At 40.9% G+C, this 14,594-nt stretch overlaps 1 protein-coding gene across 1 annotated transcript; it reads right to left on the bottom strand.

Moving 5' to 3' along the window:
- Positions 1–2: 2 nt before the first annotated feature.
- On the bottom strand, positions 3–9,430 carry psmc6 (proteasome 26S subunit, ATPase 6). Its single transcript, NM_001140882.1, has 14 exons — positions 9,345–9,430; positions 8,822–8,901; positions 8,676–8,715; positions 7,585–7,637; positions 7,409–7,476; positions 4,739–4,853; positions 4,555–4,642; positions 4,217–4,278; positions 3,975–4,098; positions 3,682–3,743; positions 3,224–3,344; positions 2,797–2,877; positions 2,547–2,618; positions 3–449 (listed from the first exon to the last, which is right to left on the bottom strand). Exons 1-14 carry the CDS (start codon positions 9,427–9,429, stop codon positions 331–333), a joined length of 1,170 nt encoding a protein of 389 aa, NP_001134354.1. The 5' UTR covers position 9,430; the 3' UTR covers positions 3–330.
- Positions 9,431–14,594: the final 5,164 nt, after the last annotated feature.

The following is a 14,594-nucleotide window of genomic DNA, read 5'->3' as shown; positions in this document are numbered from 1 at the left end:
GTGTGATATATCAATGTTTTTAATGTGACATATTCATTTTACAGATACAGGTGCTCCAATGGCAAGAATATTTGTTTTGTTAATATAACCCTAAATACTGGGCCAGTGGGCATAAATTTCACACTACGGAGTGGAGACAGGGACATTAATGTATCCATTTCCAATATCTAACTGTTTTGAGGTCACTTCTTGGCAACTCTGTATATAAATGGTACACTAATAAGCTTTTCTGCATCATACAAAAAGTTAAGCCGCAACAGCAAACCCCATCCCAGCCTCCCTTTCTCATCTACTTTCCATTTTCACATATAGGAATACAGATATAAGCATTTATATGGGCTTGTAGTCCAGTTTGGATTCAAGCTTCTTTGAGTCGGCCACCTTGCGAACCGCCTTCATGAAATCCTCTTGAGTGACGTACTCGTGATCGGTACGGATCGCAAACATACCTGGAAGATGGAAAGGGACGAGACTTAGAGCATGAACAACAGTGTCATGACGTTGGCCTGTGGGTGAGGTTTATGACCCCCCCCATAAATACCTTTCTCCTGTTTCTCTCTCTTGACTCTACAGAAGGACTCTTGAAAAGCCTTTGTTAAACATAGAGAGTCTGGGAACATAAAAAGGTGGGGAGAAAGGAACCATATTTCGGTAATCCAACCAGTTGAAAATATGCCTTGGTACTAAATGAATATGATGCTAGATCAGTTGGCGTCTGAGACATTATTACTGATGATAGGACGACAAACTGTTTCTTGGAACTACACATTATAGTTATCAGATTCACATGGAATTGTTGTGCAATTTAAATGTCTAAATATGAAACTATTTGTGAAAAGATTAAATGTAATTTAGCTGGTTTGTCATAGAGTAAATTTAGCGGTTTGTCATAGAGTAAACTATGCTCAACTCAGTGGCCCTTCCCATGTGAACAGACATTGGTTATAAACTATGAAACACGCCCTTCTCTCCCCTCCTATATAAAGCCCTTGATGAAAATATAACTTTCTGTTCCGAGGACGAGAGGACGACGGTCCCCACGTTGAAAGGGCTCAGATAATAACCTAACAAAATTACCATTGAATTTCAACGTGAAGATGACAATCAACACGCCGAAAGGATGAATTTCGACTCTACCAGCCAGAATATAGCATGAGCTAAAAGTTTTGCAACTTGGTATGAACTTTGAACTCTTATTCACCCCAGAAGTGATACCTCCTAGCCGGTGAGTTAGCAGCGGCCACTGTAAATGTGGGCTAGGAAAGGACGGACGACGTATCCAGTCTACCACACAACGACGATACTACAACGTATCCAGTTTACCACCAGAGACACTCTTCAAAGGACAAGGAAAATCTCTGTTGGGCAACACGGCCTTCCATCTACACCCAACCTATTGAAGCGCAGCTCAGAGTAAATATTTATTGCATTTTCCAAATGGGCGGTTATTTAGAATGCATAAGATTCTGTATTTACGATAGCTTCTCACTTTGTTCTTCAGTCCTCCCGCACTTTCATTCAAGCCCAACCCCCTCTCTGGTATGGTATGCAGGCTATCAGCGAGTCACCCACCACTTTGCAATGTGAGCTTGTGGCAGTATAATTGTTTGAAAGTGAACGTTCTTCTTTACTTCAAGTAATGAGGCATGTCTTACTTTGCTTCAACGTAGTCTAACCATTATTCAACCATAGAAACAGAGGCAATTGTTTTATAAAAACTTCCTCATGCCATTAAGCAGCATTTCTCTCCTGCTCAATTGCTTTTCATATCAACTTTCTTTCGTTGTACAGAAGCCAAAGGCACAATCCTAGTCATATTAGCAACCCGTCCTAGTTGTTGCTAATAGATGCCCCGTCTTTCTAAGTTTCTAACAGAGATTTTCATCTCTGTCACATATGGAATCTCTCTCATTGGGTGTGCTGTTTTGTGTAACCAGCCATCATACAGGTTCCGTCCCCCAGGGACGTTTTGTTGTAGGACATAATTTGTAATCAATGTATGATCCATTCTGTGTTTATGTAATTCTGTGTGATTATTTAGGTATTTAGTAAATAAATAATTAAACCAAAGTTTGTATGGCTGATTCAACTTGTTAGCCAGGGTTCGTGAAGATAACCAAGAATTCTACGATGTTTCAGATGAGACTGAATAAAGTGACGATTAAATATTGACTGCTATTGATGCAAAAGATTAAGTCTTTAAGAGTTTATTCGGAAGATAAAACTCTATAAACATTATTTCGTGGTGCCCCGACTTTCGAGTTAATTACATTCACCTGATTAGCTTAATCAGGTAATATTAATTACAGATAAATGATTTTATAGAATAGCATGTCATATCACAATCCGGCATAGCCAAAAACATGACAACAAGTTGGGTTCAGGACAATAACAGCTATGTTCAGATAGGTTTCCCGGACACAGATTAAGACTAGTCGTAGACTAAAAAGCATACTCAATGGAGAATCTTCATTAAAATGGCTTTTCAGTCCAGGACTAGGCTTTATTTGTAGCCGGGAAAGCCGCTCATAATGTTGGTCAGTTACCTGCTTCAGTGCACACGTTTCTCAAATCGGCTCCATTGAAGCCGTCTGAAAGCTTCACGATCGCTTCGTAATCTAAAAATATAAAAAGTGACAACACCTGTTACAAGAAGCAGTATAACAAAATCTAAAACATGATTACCCCTAAATGTGTCCCAGTCCCAGCTGTGCTAAAAATCAAGACCACAGTGTCTCCATGGTGAGTGTGAGTGAGTGAGAGTGAGTGTGAGAGTGAGAGCGCACGCACACACACCTATTTCTCCATGTTTGGTGATGGGGCCAGAGTGGATCTTCAGGATGTCCAAGCGGGCCTGTTCATTGGGCAGCTCAATGTCTGTTGGAACAGTAGAAATAACCATGGGTCACTCATCGTTTCATTCCATAGACATTCACATTTCTTTCTACTTGGTTATGATTGAGAAAGAAATGGAAGGAGATCATTGTGGCCTTATCGCCCAAAGGGGATAAGGTCCTGCATGGCTCAGTTGGTAGAGCACGGCAGTTGCAACATCAGGTTTGTGGGTTCGATTCCCGGAACCATCAATAGGCAAAGAATGTATGCACACATAACTAAGTCACTTAGGATAGAAGCGTCTGCTAAATGGCATATATCATTATATTACATTAAGAGGATTAAGTATGAAGGATGCGGGATGATGATGAGAGGAGGAAGAACGTACGGATCTTGCGGTCCAGTCTGCCGGGACGCAGCAGCGCGGGGTCCAGGGTGTCAGGCCGGTTGGTGGCCATGATCATCTTGACTCTGTGCAGGGTGTCAAAGCCATCCATTTGGTTCAGCAGCTGTACGGCGCACAAACACACAAAAGATAAGTCGGCGAGGAGCCAACTCACAGAGAGGATTATCTGCCGTGGATCCGGATAACTTTAGACATCTTTCAGTAAGACCCTTCAGTAAGTATTGAAATGCCAGTCAAGCTGGCTGCAAACTACACGTCACCGAGTTCTATTCCCATCTTCAACATCACCCACAAGATATACTGTACTGACCAAGCCACAGAACAGTCTTTCCCCAAATAAATATATTTTGCAGAACCATCATTCTCATAGAAAGCAACATCTGTTGAACATTATCCATTCTATGTAACATATATCTAAGAGTTATGGCTGCCCATTTTACCTCCATCAGGGTCCTCTGGATCTCTCTGTCAGCTGACGTGCCCTCTGAGAACCTTCGGCCACCTTGTAGAGAAAAAAGTATTTCACTTACAACACATTCAACATTCCCAGACACTGCACGCAATGCTAAGCAAAGGGAGAAGGAATAGATGTGTCATCAGGGCTCAGGATGCTTAACCTGGTCTCAGATCTGGTTTTGCTGTATATCCAACTCATTTTGGCTGACAACGACCACAGCAGTTAGCTTTACAGCTCAAACTGATCTGGGACCAGGCTACAGGTGAGGAAGCTCACCGATGGCGTCGATCTCGTCCATGAAGATGATGCAGGGCTGGTGGTCCCTGGCATAGTTGAACATCTCCCTGATGAGCCTGGCGCTCTCTCCAATGTACTTATCCACAATGGAGCTGGACACAACCTGCCGCATCCGGTGCAAAGAAGACAGGACATGCTAAGCGTCAGCCATGTTGTTCAAAGAATACTGAATACAGCCCAAAGGGCCAGTGGAGAAAAACAAAGTGTAGCCTATTACTCACCTTGAGGAAGTTACAGTCCATCTGACTGGCTACAGCTCTTGCCAGAAGGGTCTTTCCGGTGCCTAATGAAAAGATAGGTGCATAAAGGAAATCGATGAATAAACCCTCAGGACCTCAGTGACATAACCTAAACCACATTACTCTGGGTGAATCTCAAAAGTCTTTCCTTGGTTCGCCGCATCCTTTATTCCTAGACCTCCTTCTCAAGACGCATTGGAGGGGAGGGACCTCAGATCTTTTGATCCAACGTGTTTTGAGATGTAGGTCAAGGAATCCAGGACATGAGGAATCAAGGAACATTTCAAAGAGTCTACATCAAAATCCTGCTAGTGACTCACCTGGAGGTCCGTAGAGCAGGCAGCCCTTTGGAGGGATAATCCCCACCCTCAGGAAAAGCTCAGGGTTGGTCAGGGGCAGCTCAATCACCTGACAGGGAACACAGGGGAGTGTCATATATAACACCTGACTGCTTCAGGGAAAAACTTGGAACGTCATAACTGTACTGTAGGATGTGACGTGTACCTCTCTCAGTTCACGGATCTGCTCGGCCAAGCCACCGATCTCTGAGTAGGAGATACTGCCAGGGTCTTCATGGGACATGTTATACACCAGGGGGTCGACTTCTCTGGGCAGATACCTGTAGGGTGGGTGAGCGTACATGTTATCTGCCATCAGGGAAAACATTTAGGGCTGTGTCAGTAGACTGAATTGACATTTGCTCAACGGGTGTGTGTGTTAGGGCTGAACAATAATGAAATTCACATTGAAATTGCTATATTGACTTGTGCAATATCCATATCGCAAGAGATCCATATCACAGGCAATATTTTGGAACGCCAATAAGCCGCGTGTACTGTCAGTTACGCTTTACTCCGTTTGTCGTCTCTCTCCCTCTCATCACTTGTGGCTGCTTCCCACACACACCGAACCCCGCCCCCTGTCACTCAACCAGCACAGTTCCTCCTCCTTGCTGTTAGATTCACTATAAGTTTGCATGCTGTTCTGTTAGGTCAAATGCAGTCAACACAATGCTGCTTTCCACTTCGCCTCTTAATATAAATCATTCTATTTCAATAGTTCCAACAGTTCACCCAAGTGTTTTGATCTATATCGCAATATATAATGTTTTTTTTATTTTTTTATCGCAATAAAAAAAAGCCCATATTTTGCAGCCCTATTGCGTGTGGGTGCAGTACCAATTACGGATGTTAACGGTTAACCGTTAAATCTGTTAGCTGCCGAAAATACATTTTACCGGTCATGCTTATGGGTCTATAGGTTAATTTGCAGAATTTTGTGGAATGAAATTGCTGCGTGTATTTTTGTTAGTCCTCATGCATCTTATTAAAATCACACACTGATAAGGGAATTATATGTTTAAAGGTAATGATTAAAGAATCCCACCCTGAAACCTAACTAATTAGTAATTAGTAGTTTATGTAGCATGTATAATGAATAATTAAAGTACTAAACGTAAGTCCCATAAGGTTTAGTAGAGACCTGTGAGGAAGAGAAATGTATGTGTGTGCCTAAGAGAATACCGAGAACAATGAAGACTGTGTTTGACTCGACCTGGCTAGATGATAGGACAGGGAGTACTTCTCAAGGTTTCTCTAATCTCGGGGGAATGGAACGGACAGCGCTGGGTAGTGATTAACAGTGGTGAGAACTCTGTGGAGGAATACAACCCACCTACTGTTTGTGTGTATGCATGTGTGTAGGACATTTACTGTTTGTGTGTATGCATGTGTGTAGGACATCTACTGTTTGTGTGTATGCATGTGTGTAGGACATCTACTGTTTGTGTGTATGCATGTGTGTAGGACATCTACTGTTTGTGTGTATGCATGTGTGTAGGACATCTACTGTTTGTGTGTATGCATGTGTGTAGGACATCTACTGTTTGTGTGTAGGACATCTACTGTTTGTGTGTATGCATGTGTGTAGGATATCTTCTGTTTGTGTGTATGTATGTGTGTAGGATATCTTCTGTTTGTGTGTATGTATGTGTGTAGGATATCTACTGTTTGTGTGTAAGTAAGAAGCAAGTTATAAAATGAATGTCTCTGTATTATGGACTTCAGAACGTTCTCGTGAATTAACTGTACGAACCTTTTGCATAAGCTGAGTCTTTGCCTAATTATTATTAACCCAGTGCCTTACAAACCTTGGGGATTAGTCAAAGCTTATTAATTGTTAGGCATTATCATTGGGATTGAAAATTCTCCTAACACACCCGCACAGCCTACAGAGCCTGGTTTGAGGAGCGGAATACCTTACCACCCGTCAGACAACGCAAGAGCAGCTCCTCAAAAAGCTGGTAATAGAGTGAAACGTGCTTTTGTAAGCCCAGTCATTGCGCAACAAATATCAACTCTAAATGCAATCACATTTTAAACTGTTTTGATGGCCACGATTAAAGAGCTATTACTTGTATTTTTCAATCTCAACTCGTAATCAAAGCGCGCCTCCCATTCTTCATTCGAGTGCATAGGCTATAGTCGATGGTAGGCAGGCTATCAGCGAGTCACCCACCACTTTGCAATGTGAGCTTGTGGCAGTATAATTTTTTGAAACTGAACGTTCTTCTTTACTTCAAGTAATGAGGCATGTCTTACTTTGCTTCAACGTAGTCTAACCATTATTCAACCATAGAAACAGAGGCAATTGTTTTAAAAAACTTCCTCATGCCATTAAGCAGCATTTCTCTCCTGTTCTATTGTTTTTCAAATCAACTTTCTTTCGTTGTCCAGAAGCCAAAGGCACAATCCTAGTCATTTAGCAACCCGTCCTAGTTGTTGCTAATAGATGTCCCGTCTTTCTAAGTTTCTAACAGAGATTTTCATCTCTGTCACATATGGAATCGCTCTCATTGAGTTTGCTGTTTAGAATAATGGTTCCCCACAAATTGTACTTTGGCAAGTGTTTGAAAATTACATTTGATTAGCTGCTCCATTACAGGAGTTGCATGTTCAATAATACAGCCTTTTGACTAAGACGATAGGCTTGCTATTGTTGCATGTTTCCACTAAGCTCTTAATGAAAAATTGCCATTCCTTTTATGCATGCATGGTATTTTCTGTTGGTCACTTCATTTTACTGTTTGGGAAGAATTTAACCATTTATTGACCGGTTAATGAGGGTCGGTTAGTGGCAGTAAAATTGACCGAAATTTGCATCCCTAGTGCCTACCTCATAATGGTGAGGGTGGTCATGTCCAGGGCCACTCTAGTACCTGGTTTGAGCTGTGATTTATCCAGCTGTGTGAAAATTACAGAGAGATGAGCTCAATTACAATCATAGAGAGATGACACAGAATGTAAATAATCACTGATGAAACGTTGGTACCATCATGGTTTAAGACCTACTTGTCTGCGGCAGCCAACAACATAACGAGGTCCATTGGTTGCCTTGACAATGACTGTGAAGAGAAGTAGATAATGAACATGACATGGAGTGTGTTCATAAATTCCCTCTGGCTATCTACTCCGATTCAGAGCACACCCGTCTGGGTGTGCCAGAGCGTATAATAACTGATGAATTTCCGAACGCTCAACACTCACTGAATATGGCCGGTGTCAGTAAACGTTGGCAAAAATGCGTAATTAAATTGTTGCCAGCAGTCCAGTTACAGTCATCAACGCTCTGGATAACATGAAAACAGCCTAACCAGCTCTGCTAGGGGGAGTAAAATGGTCAGAGTGAGGTGTTCTCTCATTTGTGTCTGGAAGTAGCTAGCAAGCTAGCCAGTTGGCTTGGGTGCTTGACTGCCGTTGTGAGGTCAGAACTCTCGGATCAACCCTACTCCTCCGCCAGAACGCCCAGTGTGCACTCTGAACGCTCTGAGAGCAAACGGACAATCTGACAACACTCTGAATTTACGAACGCCCAAAGTAAACTCTGGCACTCCGGAGTGAATTTACGAACGCACCCATGGCATGGTGTGTTCTTCAATGCACTCTGGAGTGCCAGAGTGAGCTCTGGGAGTTTGTACATTGAGTGTTGTCAGATTGTCCGTTTGCTCTCAGAGCGTTCAGAGTGCACACTGTACGCTCTGGCCCGAGGAGTAGGGTTGACCCGAGAGTTCTGATCTCACAACTGTAGTCAACTGGCTAAAGTTGGCTAACTTGCTAGCTACTTCCAGACACAAATGAGAGAACACCTCACTCTTACCATTTTACTTGCCTTAGCAGAGGTGCTTAGGATGTTTTCATGTTGTCTAGAGCGTTGGTGACTAACTTAACTGTGCTGCTGGGAACAATTTTATGAATTGTTTTGGCCGACACAGGTTATATTCAACGGGTGTTACTCTGCTCATCAGTTATTCTGCTCTCTGGCACACACTGACGAGTGCTTTGAAATCGGAGTAGCTAACCAGTGAATGTATGAACGCACCATAATATGTGATGTAGCTAGGCATATCAATAGGACGATTGCAGTGATACTAGCTGCAACTTACATTTCTCCTCCGTCAGCTGTTTGAGCACTTCACCCACAATCTACATAAAGTATGAACATAATTAGCAGTTCAAATCCATTCATTATGACACATTTTTTGTACACTATATTGCCGGTCAATAATCATGTGTAAATACACAATCTTACCTGACCAACACTTTGTAAGGCCTTCAGGTCATTTTCAGATTTTTCATATTGTTTTGTCTGTTCCTTGAGCTGTTCCCTCACTGAAAACAGAGTCAGACAGAGGATACGAAAGGAATCAAGATGTGTAGCTAACGTTAGCTAGCTACAGTTATTAACGTTAGCTGATTATGTCTGTTATTGTTCTTCCATGACTTCAAGCTAAACTCGAACTAATATGGTTAACTAGTGGTCTTGGCAAATAACGTTAGCTGGTTAAACTGTTTTGCCATGGCTTAGTACAGCAAATACACTTCAATATACGGCTAGATACAGCTGTTTTTGTAGTTAGCATTTTGCTAACGCGTTAGCCGGTTGTGAAGACCATTCATTTCTATGGACGAGTCTACTGGCACTGCATGACAAAGCGAGTTACAAAAAGCCAAAAACCGCATACCTAACTGGCTGTTGCTCATTTTAGTTGGATAACCAATTTTATGTGCATTATTCCGATCTATTGACAAAGACACGGTAATGCATTACTCACACTCTTTTAAACGTCCGTCAATCTCTTTATGTTCAAGTAATCTTTTCCTGTAATCTTGAAGTCCCTTTTCTCTGGTGTCAGCCATGTTGCCTCTATGAATTATGGGAACTGTACGACGCCGGAAGATGTGTTTTGTTTCTGTGTCATCATGCAATTTTTCACATCTGCCACATGGGGGCAGTGTCCCCTCATACTTCTCACTGGATGACACTATGACCAAGACCAAAGGACGCTCCAAAGGATGCCCCTTGACACTGAAAACAAAATCCTCTCGATCCAAAAGACTGATTTTGTTGGGAAATAAAATATTCCCCCTCACTTTCAAATCACAAAAACAAATCCTTCTAACTAAAAATGAATCGGGTTATGTTTAGCTTGGGTGACTTTCCCAGTGATGCTGGGTCACAGATTAATAATAAGCGACTGTACGTTATTTATAATGAGGGATACCTTGAGAAAATCGGATCTACCAAAATGAATAATTAAAACATAAAGTAGATAGCAGAGAACATGCCTACCGTTTACCCTCACTCCTAGGACAGATCAGAGCCTTATGTTCTTTGTTTTGTAAGCATTACAAGGCAAAGTACTCAGAAGGTTGTGGATTCGCAGACCACCGCAGACAAGGGTGAAATATATCCATTATAATAAAAGCACTGCGTGAATCATTTTATTTACGGTCCGAGAAAAAAAATGCATTTTTTAAACGCATTTCAATTTAATCTACATAATTTTACATGACTGTGGATGAGGATAATCTTTTTTAATACCGCAACAGAGCATGCCAAAGAATGAGCGCATGCTGCAGCACCTGAGGAGTTTTGATTTATATACATGCCAGAGTAAAAAAAAAAGATAGTCTAAGTTTGGAACAGTGCTTAAGATGTCTATCAACTGTAAAAATGGAGCTCAACAAAACCAGTTACAACTGAAGTATCTGATCATCAATGATTTAGAGAAAAAGCCATTGTTTAACACAGCAGTCACATATCAGGTATGCACTTGTAATTTTTTTTTCATTTAGGAACCTATAATTTTCTAATTTATTATATTTTATTCCATGATATTGTCATTACAAAATAGATTTCTGTTGACTGTGATTAGGGAATTGTAATATATGAGCATCTACTAGGCTAAATGAACAAACTAGGCATGCATAGCTCACCACATGATCCTTAAAACCAAAGACTGGCCAAACCTTTTTCTCAGGGGCGAAAATCTGATATCAACTTTGGAGGGGACAATTACATGAAATTTTCTCAAGAGCAATTCCTGAGGGGGACACCAAAAGTAGTGCTGTAACACATAGCCTACATTGTAATATGGTAAATGTATATTGAGGAACCAAAGAAATAAGGTGTTTGCCGTACTCCTAACTACCGGTACCCAAAACTACACAACTAATCACAACAGCAATACCATTGCCTTTAACAAATCTTAGTTCAGTCACCAGTTTAAGTTGAGAGTGGGGGTATCCATGGCATTTTCCAATTATGTTCCTATTTTACAAGTAAAAAACATTGAGAACCTTTCATAATGTTGCCAAACAAAGACTCAACAAACTTACCTGAGACTCCCTGTCTCTGCAAGTCTGTCCCTGCATATCTGTCCCCAACTCTGCTGTCTGTGTGCCATCTGTTGCCTGCTCTGCCTAATGACATCATTGTGAAACATTTTCATTAGAATTTCATTTATTTCTTATGAACATTTTATCAACTAGTCTTTGAGATATTAGGCTACTAGGGTTCTTACTTTGCGTTTTGGTGTACTGAAAAATACTCTGTCTGTCTTTTATTTTTCTGCCATTTTTCTACCTGGCTGGCTGGCTACACACACACACACACGTGTGTAGGTTATTTACAGTAGGAGATGGGCTTCTATCATCTTATCTTTTATCATTCTATTTGGGCTTCGATCTAAAAGGTAGCTAGCAAATGTGAAACGGATTAAAATGACAAGAGTTGACAGCTGTATGAGTTCACCATTTACACAACATATGCTGCAACCTTTTGTAATTTTAATAGTTTGTTTCATATTGGCTGGCTTCCAACAATAGCTGAATTTGCAAAGCTAGCGAGCACCAATTCCGTTTCAATGGTGTTTGCTATAATCTTTGCTACCTGGGTTAAATAAAGGTGAAATAAAATAAATAAATAAAAGTTCCCTTGCGACAATTTAGCTTTTGCAACGAGACCATTAAATATATTTAAGACAATGGTAGAAGAGAGTGTAGTTCTGTTCAGTTTGGACTTCATTTTATCGCTAACCTTATCACAGGGACTTTGAAGCACTAACTTACATCGTCTGCATGCTGATCTTGGAATAAATTGACGATAGCAAAGATTCCATCTTTGACGAGGCCACATAAATGGAATAATTACTAGCTAGCTTAATAGTTATTATTTGCCCGCTAGCTCTGCATATTCAGCTAGTGTGTGTGCGCGATTGACTGGATTAACCTCACGTCAGTTACGTTCATTGAGTGCCTTTCAGACAGTGGATAACACCCCTCTGTTAACTTGCCAACTAAGGAACTGGCAGTGGATCAAACCATTGTGAGGCAAAGGGTGGGGGGGTCGCAATCTTTTGAAACTTAAAAATGCGCTATTAAGTGTCTATAATCAGCACAATTGCTTTCATTGCGTATTATTAATATTATTTAAATTACATAGTTATGTTTCAGTGATATATTGGGGGGGACAAATCATATTTTTCCCAGGATGGGGGGGTCGTGTCCCCCCCGTCCCCCCGGGATTTCCGCCCCTGCTTTTTCTAAAAGTGAATTCAAAGACACTGTAGAATGACTGTATAGCCTAATAAGGCATTTTTAGATACATCACTATTTCATTCAAAGTTCAATTTAATTTTATACAGTCTAAATATTACATTTATAGGCATGTTGTTGAAGTGCTGTTGAGCGTCAATTGAAAGTGACAGAATCATTACTTCTCAAGCAAAGTCAATTTTTTTTATCTCCTTGTCCTCGGCTATAGAATGTTGTAGTGCAGCCTCTGAATGTTATAGAGACAAACCAAATATATCTCATATGCATCGGCGTCACGTCTGTCCCCTGCATTTTACAGCTTGTTTCTAGCATAAAGCATTGCGGACTAAAGCGTTGTTATAGATCGCTTTATAATCCCATAATCATGTCTATACGAATGCTGTGAAATGCTGTGAGATATTCCGTGTTCTGAACGAGTACATAACTGGGCGCCTGGAGACACGGAGTGGATAGAGGCATTTGCGATTTGTTACCGCTATACTCTCAACTCTGGCGGTCGTGGGTGACGTAGATATGGATCACGTGCGTAAATTGATGGGGTCACATCGGAGCAAAACTACTCAAATTTGAGGATTACTTCTCCCCACAATCTGATCCACGCCCGGGAAAGCAGTGGATGAGTAATCCGTTCACCAGCACTGAAGAGACTTGTCACCGGTTCTTGAGGATTGGAGATGTCCTGTGACCAAGGCCTGCGCGCTCGTTTTAATGAGATGCGCCTGTCCACATTCTGGCTGTTCAGCAACTCTGCAAGATGGAGAAACTCCCCAAATACAGGTGTGCCAAATTTGTAGCATCATACATAAGACTCAAGGCTGTAATCTCACCCAAAGGTGTTTCAACAAAGTACTGAGTAAAGGGTCTGAATACTTATTCGGTTTTTTATTTTCAATCAATTTACAAAAAAATCTAAAAACCTGTTTTTGCTTTGTCATTATGTGATATTGTGTGTAGTTTGATGAGGGAAAAAACAATGTTATACATTTTAGAATAAGGCTGTAACGTAACAACATGTGGAAAAAGTCAAGAGGTCTGAATGCTTTCCAAAGCACTATATATGATTAATTTCTTTGACGCAAAGAGTTGCCACGGGACTGCAGGTGAAGTGTTCCGTGTTCTGAACGAGTAGGACTACATAACGGAACATGGATTACGGTGGGACCGTTTGTATCGATTTCAAGAAAAAGCTGGGCGCCTGGAGAGACCGAGTGAGTGGACATTTGCGATTTCAAATATCAGTCATCTCATCTGTTTTAATTGCAAACCAATTTGATGTGCGGGCTCTGTCTAAAATCTGTATGTGATTCAATATCATCTGCTATATCCTGGATTCTATGTGTGACAGTGTCATTGGAAAGTAGGATTTCACTGATCTTTGTAGCAGCAGCTGGGCCTAAAACCTCTCGGGCAGCATCCACGACTGAGGGCATGACCAGCTTTTAAACTACAGTGAAAGTAGCCTGGCACCTGTAAATGTTATGAGAGAGTAAGTATGAAGCTTTCAGTAAACTCTCGTTATCTGTGAAATTATTGTGCAGCATTTTTGTTTGGCTGGTCTTACATATCACACAGACTGGTTTTGGCAGGCAGCTGTTATTTTAAACAAATCCAGGCAGAAAGAAAGAGAGCTTGCAGGTTGTATAGAAGGGCTAGCTTGTGTGTGTTTGTGTAAGTGTGTGTTTGGTTAACTTGGTCTCAGAGCATTTTGTGTTATTCTGTACAAAAATCTGTATATAAATCCAAGACATGCCATTATGTTTCGTATGGTAAGCATTCATTTGTGGATGTCCATATAATATGTTACGAATTATAATTTGTATTATATGTTACGCATTTGCAAAACGTACACTATGTTACAAATTTGCAAAACACATGATATGTTCCAATTTCGCAAAATGTACAATATGTTACAAATTTGCAAAACTTATGATGTTACAAATTCTAGCTAGGTGGCCAATGTTAATTAGCTGGCTAACATTAGATAGGCTAGGGGTTAGGGTTAAGTTTATGAGTTGAGTTAAAGGGTTAGAGTTAGGGCAAGGGTTAGCTAACAGGGTTAGGGATAGGGTAAGGGTTAGCTAAAAGGGATAAGGTTAGGGTTAGGAGAAGGGTTAGCTAACATGCTAAGTAGTTGCAAAGTAGCTAAAAAATAGTAAGTAGTTGAAAAGTTGCTAATTATTTAAAATGCTAAAGTTGCCCATGATGAGATTCAAACTCACAACATTTAGGTTGCTAGATGGTCGCGTTATACACCCACCCATCCACCCCGACTAACCACCCTACTTTTGTTTTTGTCCTAAGAAGCCATCTGTCTTATGTAACCATACCAAAATTAACATATCATACTAATTTGAGTGTCCCGGATTTACAATTCCTATGTTACGTCTAGTCTATGAGAACAGGCTGGTTTGGTGTACTGTAACTATACTTAGACATGGTAATACAATTTCTTTACTGCAGCATGC

Source organism: Salmo salar, chromosome 15 (assembly GCF_965601325.2).
Source record: "Salmo salar chromosome 15, fSalSal1, whole genome shotgun sequence".
NCBI classification, from domain to species: Eukaryota; Metazoa; Chordata; class Actinopteri; order Salmoniformes; family Salmonidae; genus Salmo; species Salmo salar.
Note: the sequence above shows the minus strand (reverse complement) of the source record. Positions and strands in the feature narration are given on the sequence as shown.

Coding starts and splice junctions, on each gene's coding strand:
- psmc6 (NM_001140882.1), bottom strand. CDS start 9,429: ATGGCTGACACCAGAGAAAAGGGACTTCAAGATTACAGGAAAAGATTA. Junction 4,854..7,408: donor ACCACCCTCACCATTATGAG/GTAGGCACTAGG, acceptor CCCACCCTACAG/GTATCTGCCCAGAGAAGTCG. Junction 4,279..4,554: donor CCTGCTCTACGGACCTCCAG/GTGAGTCACTAG, acceptor TCTTTTCATTAG/GCACCGGAAAGACCCTTCTG.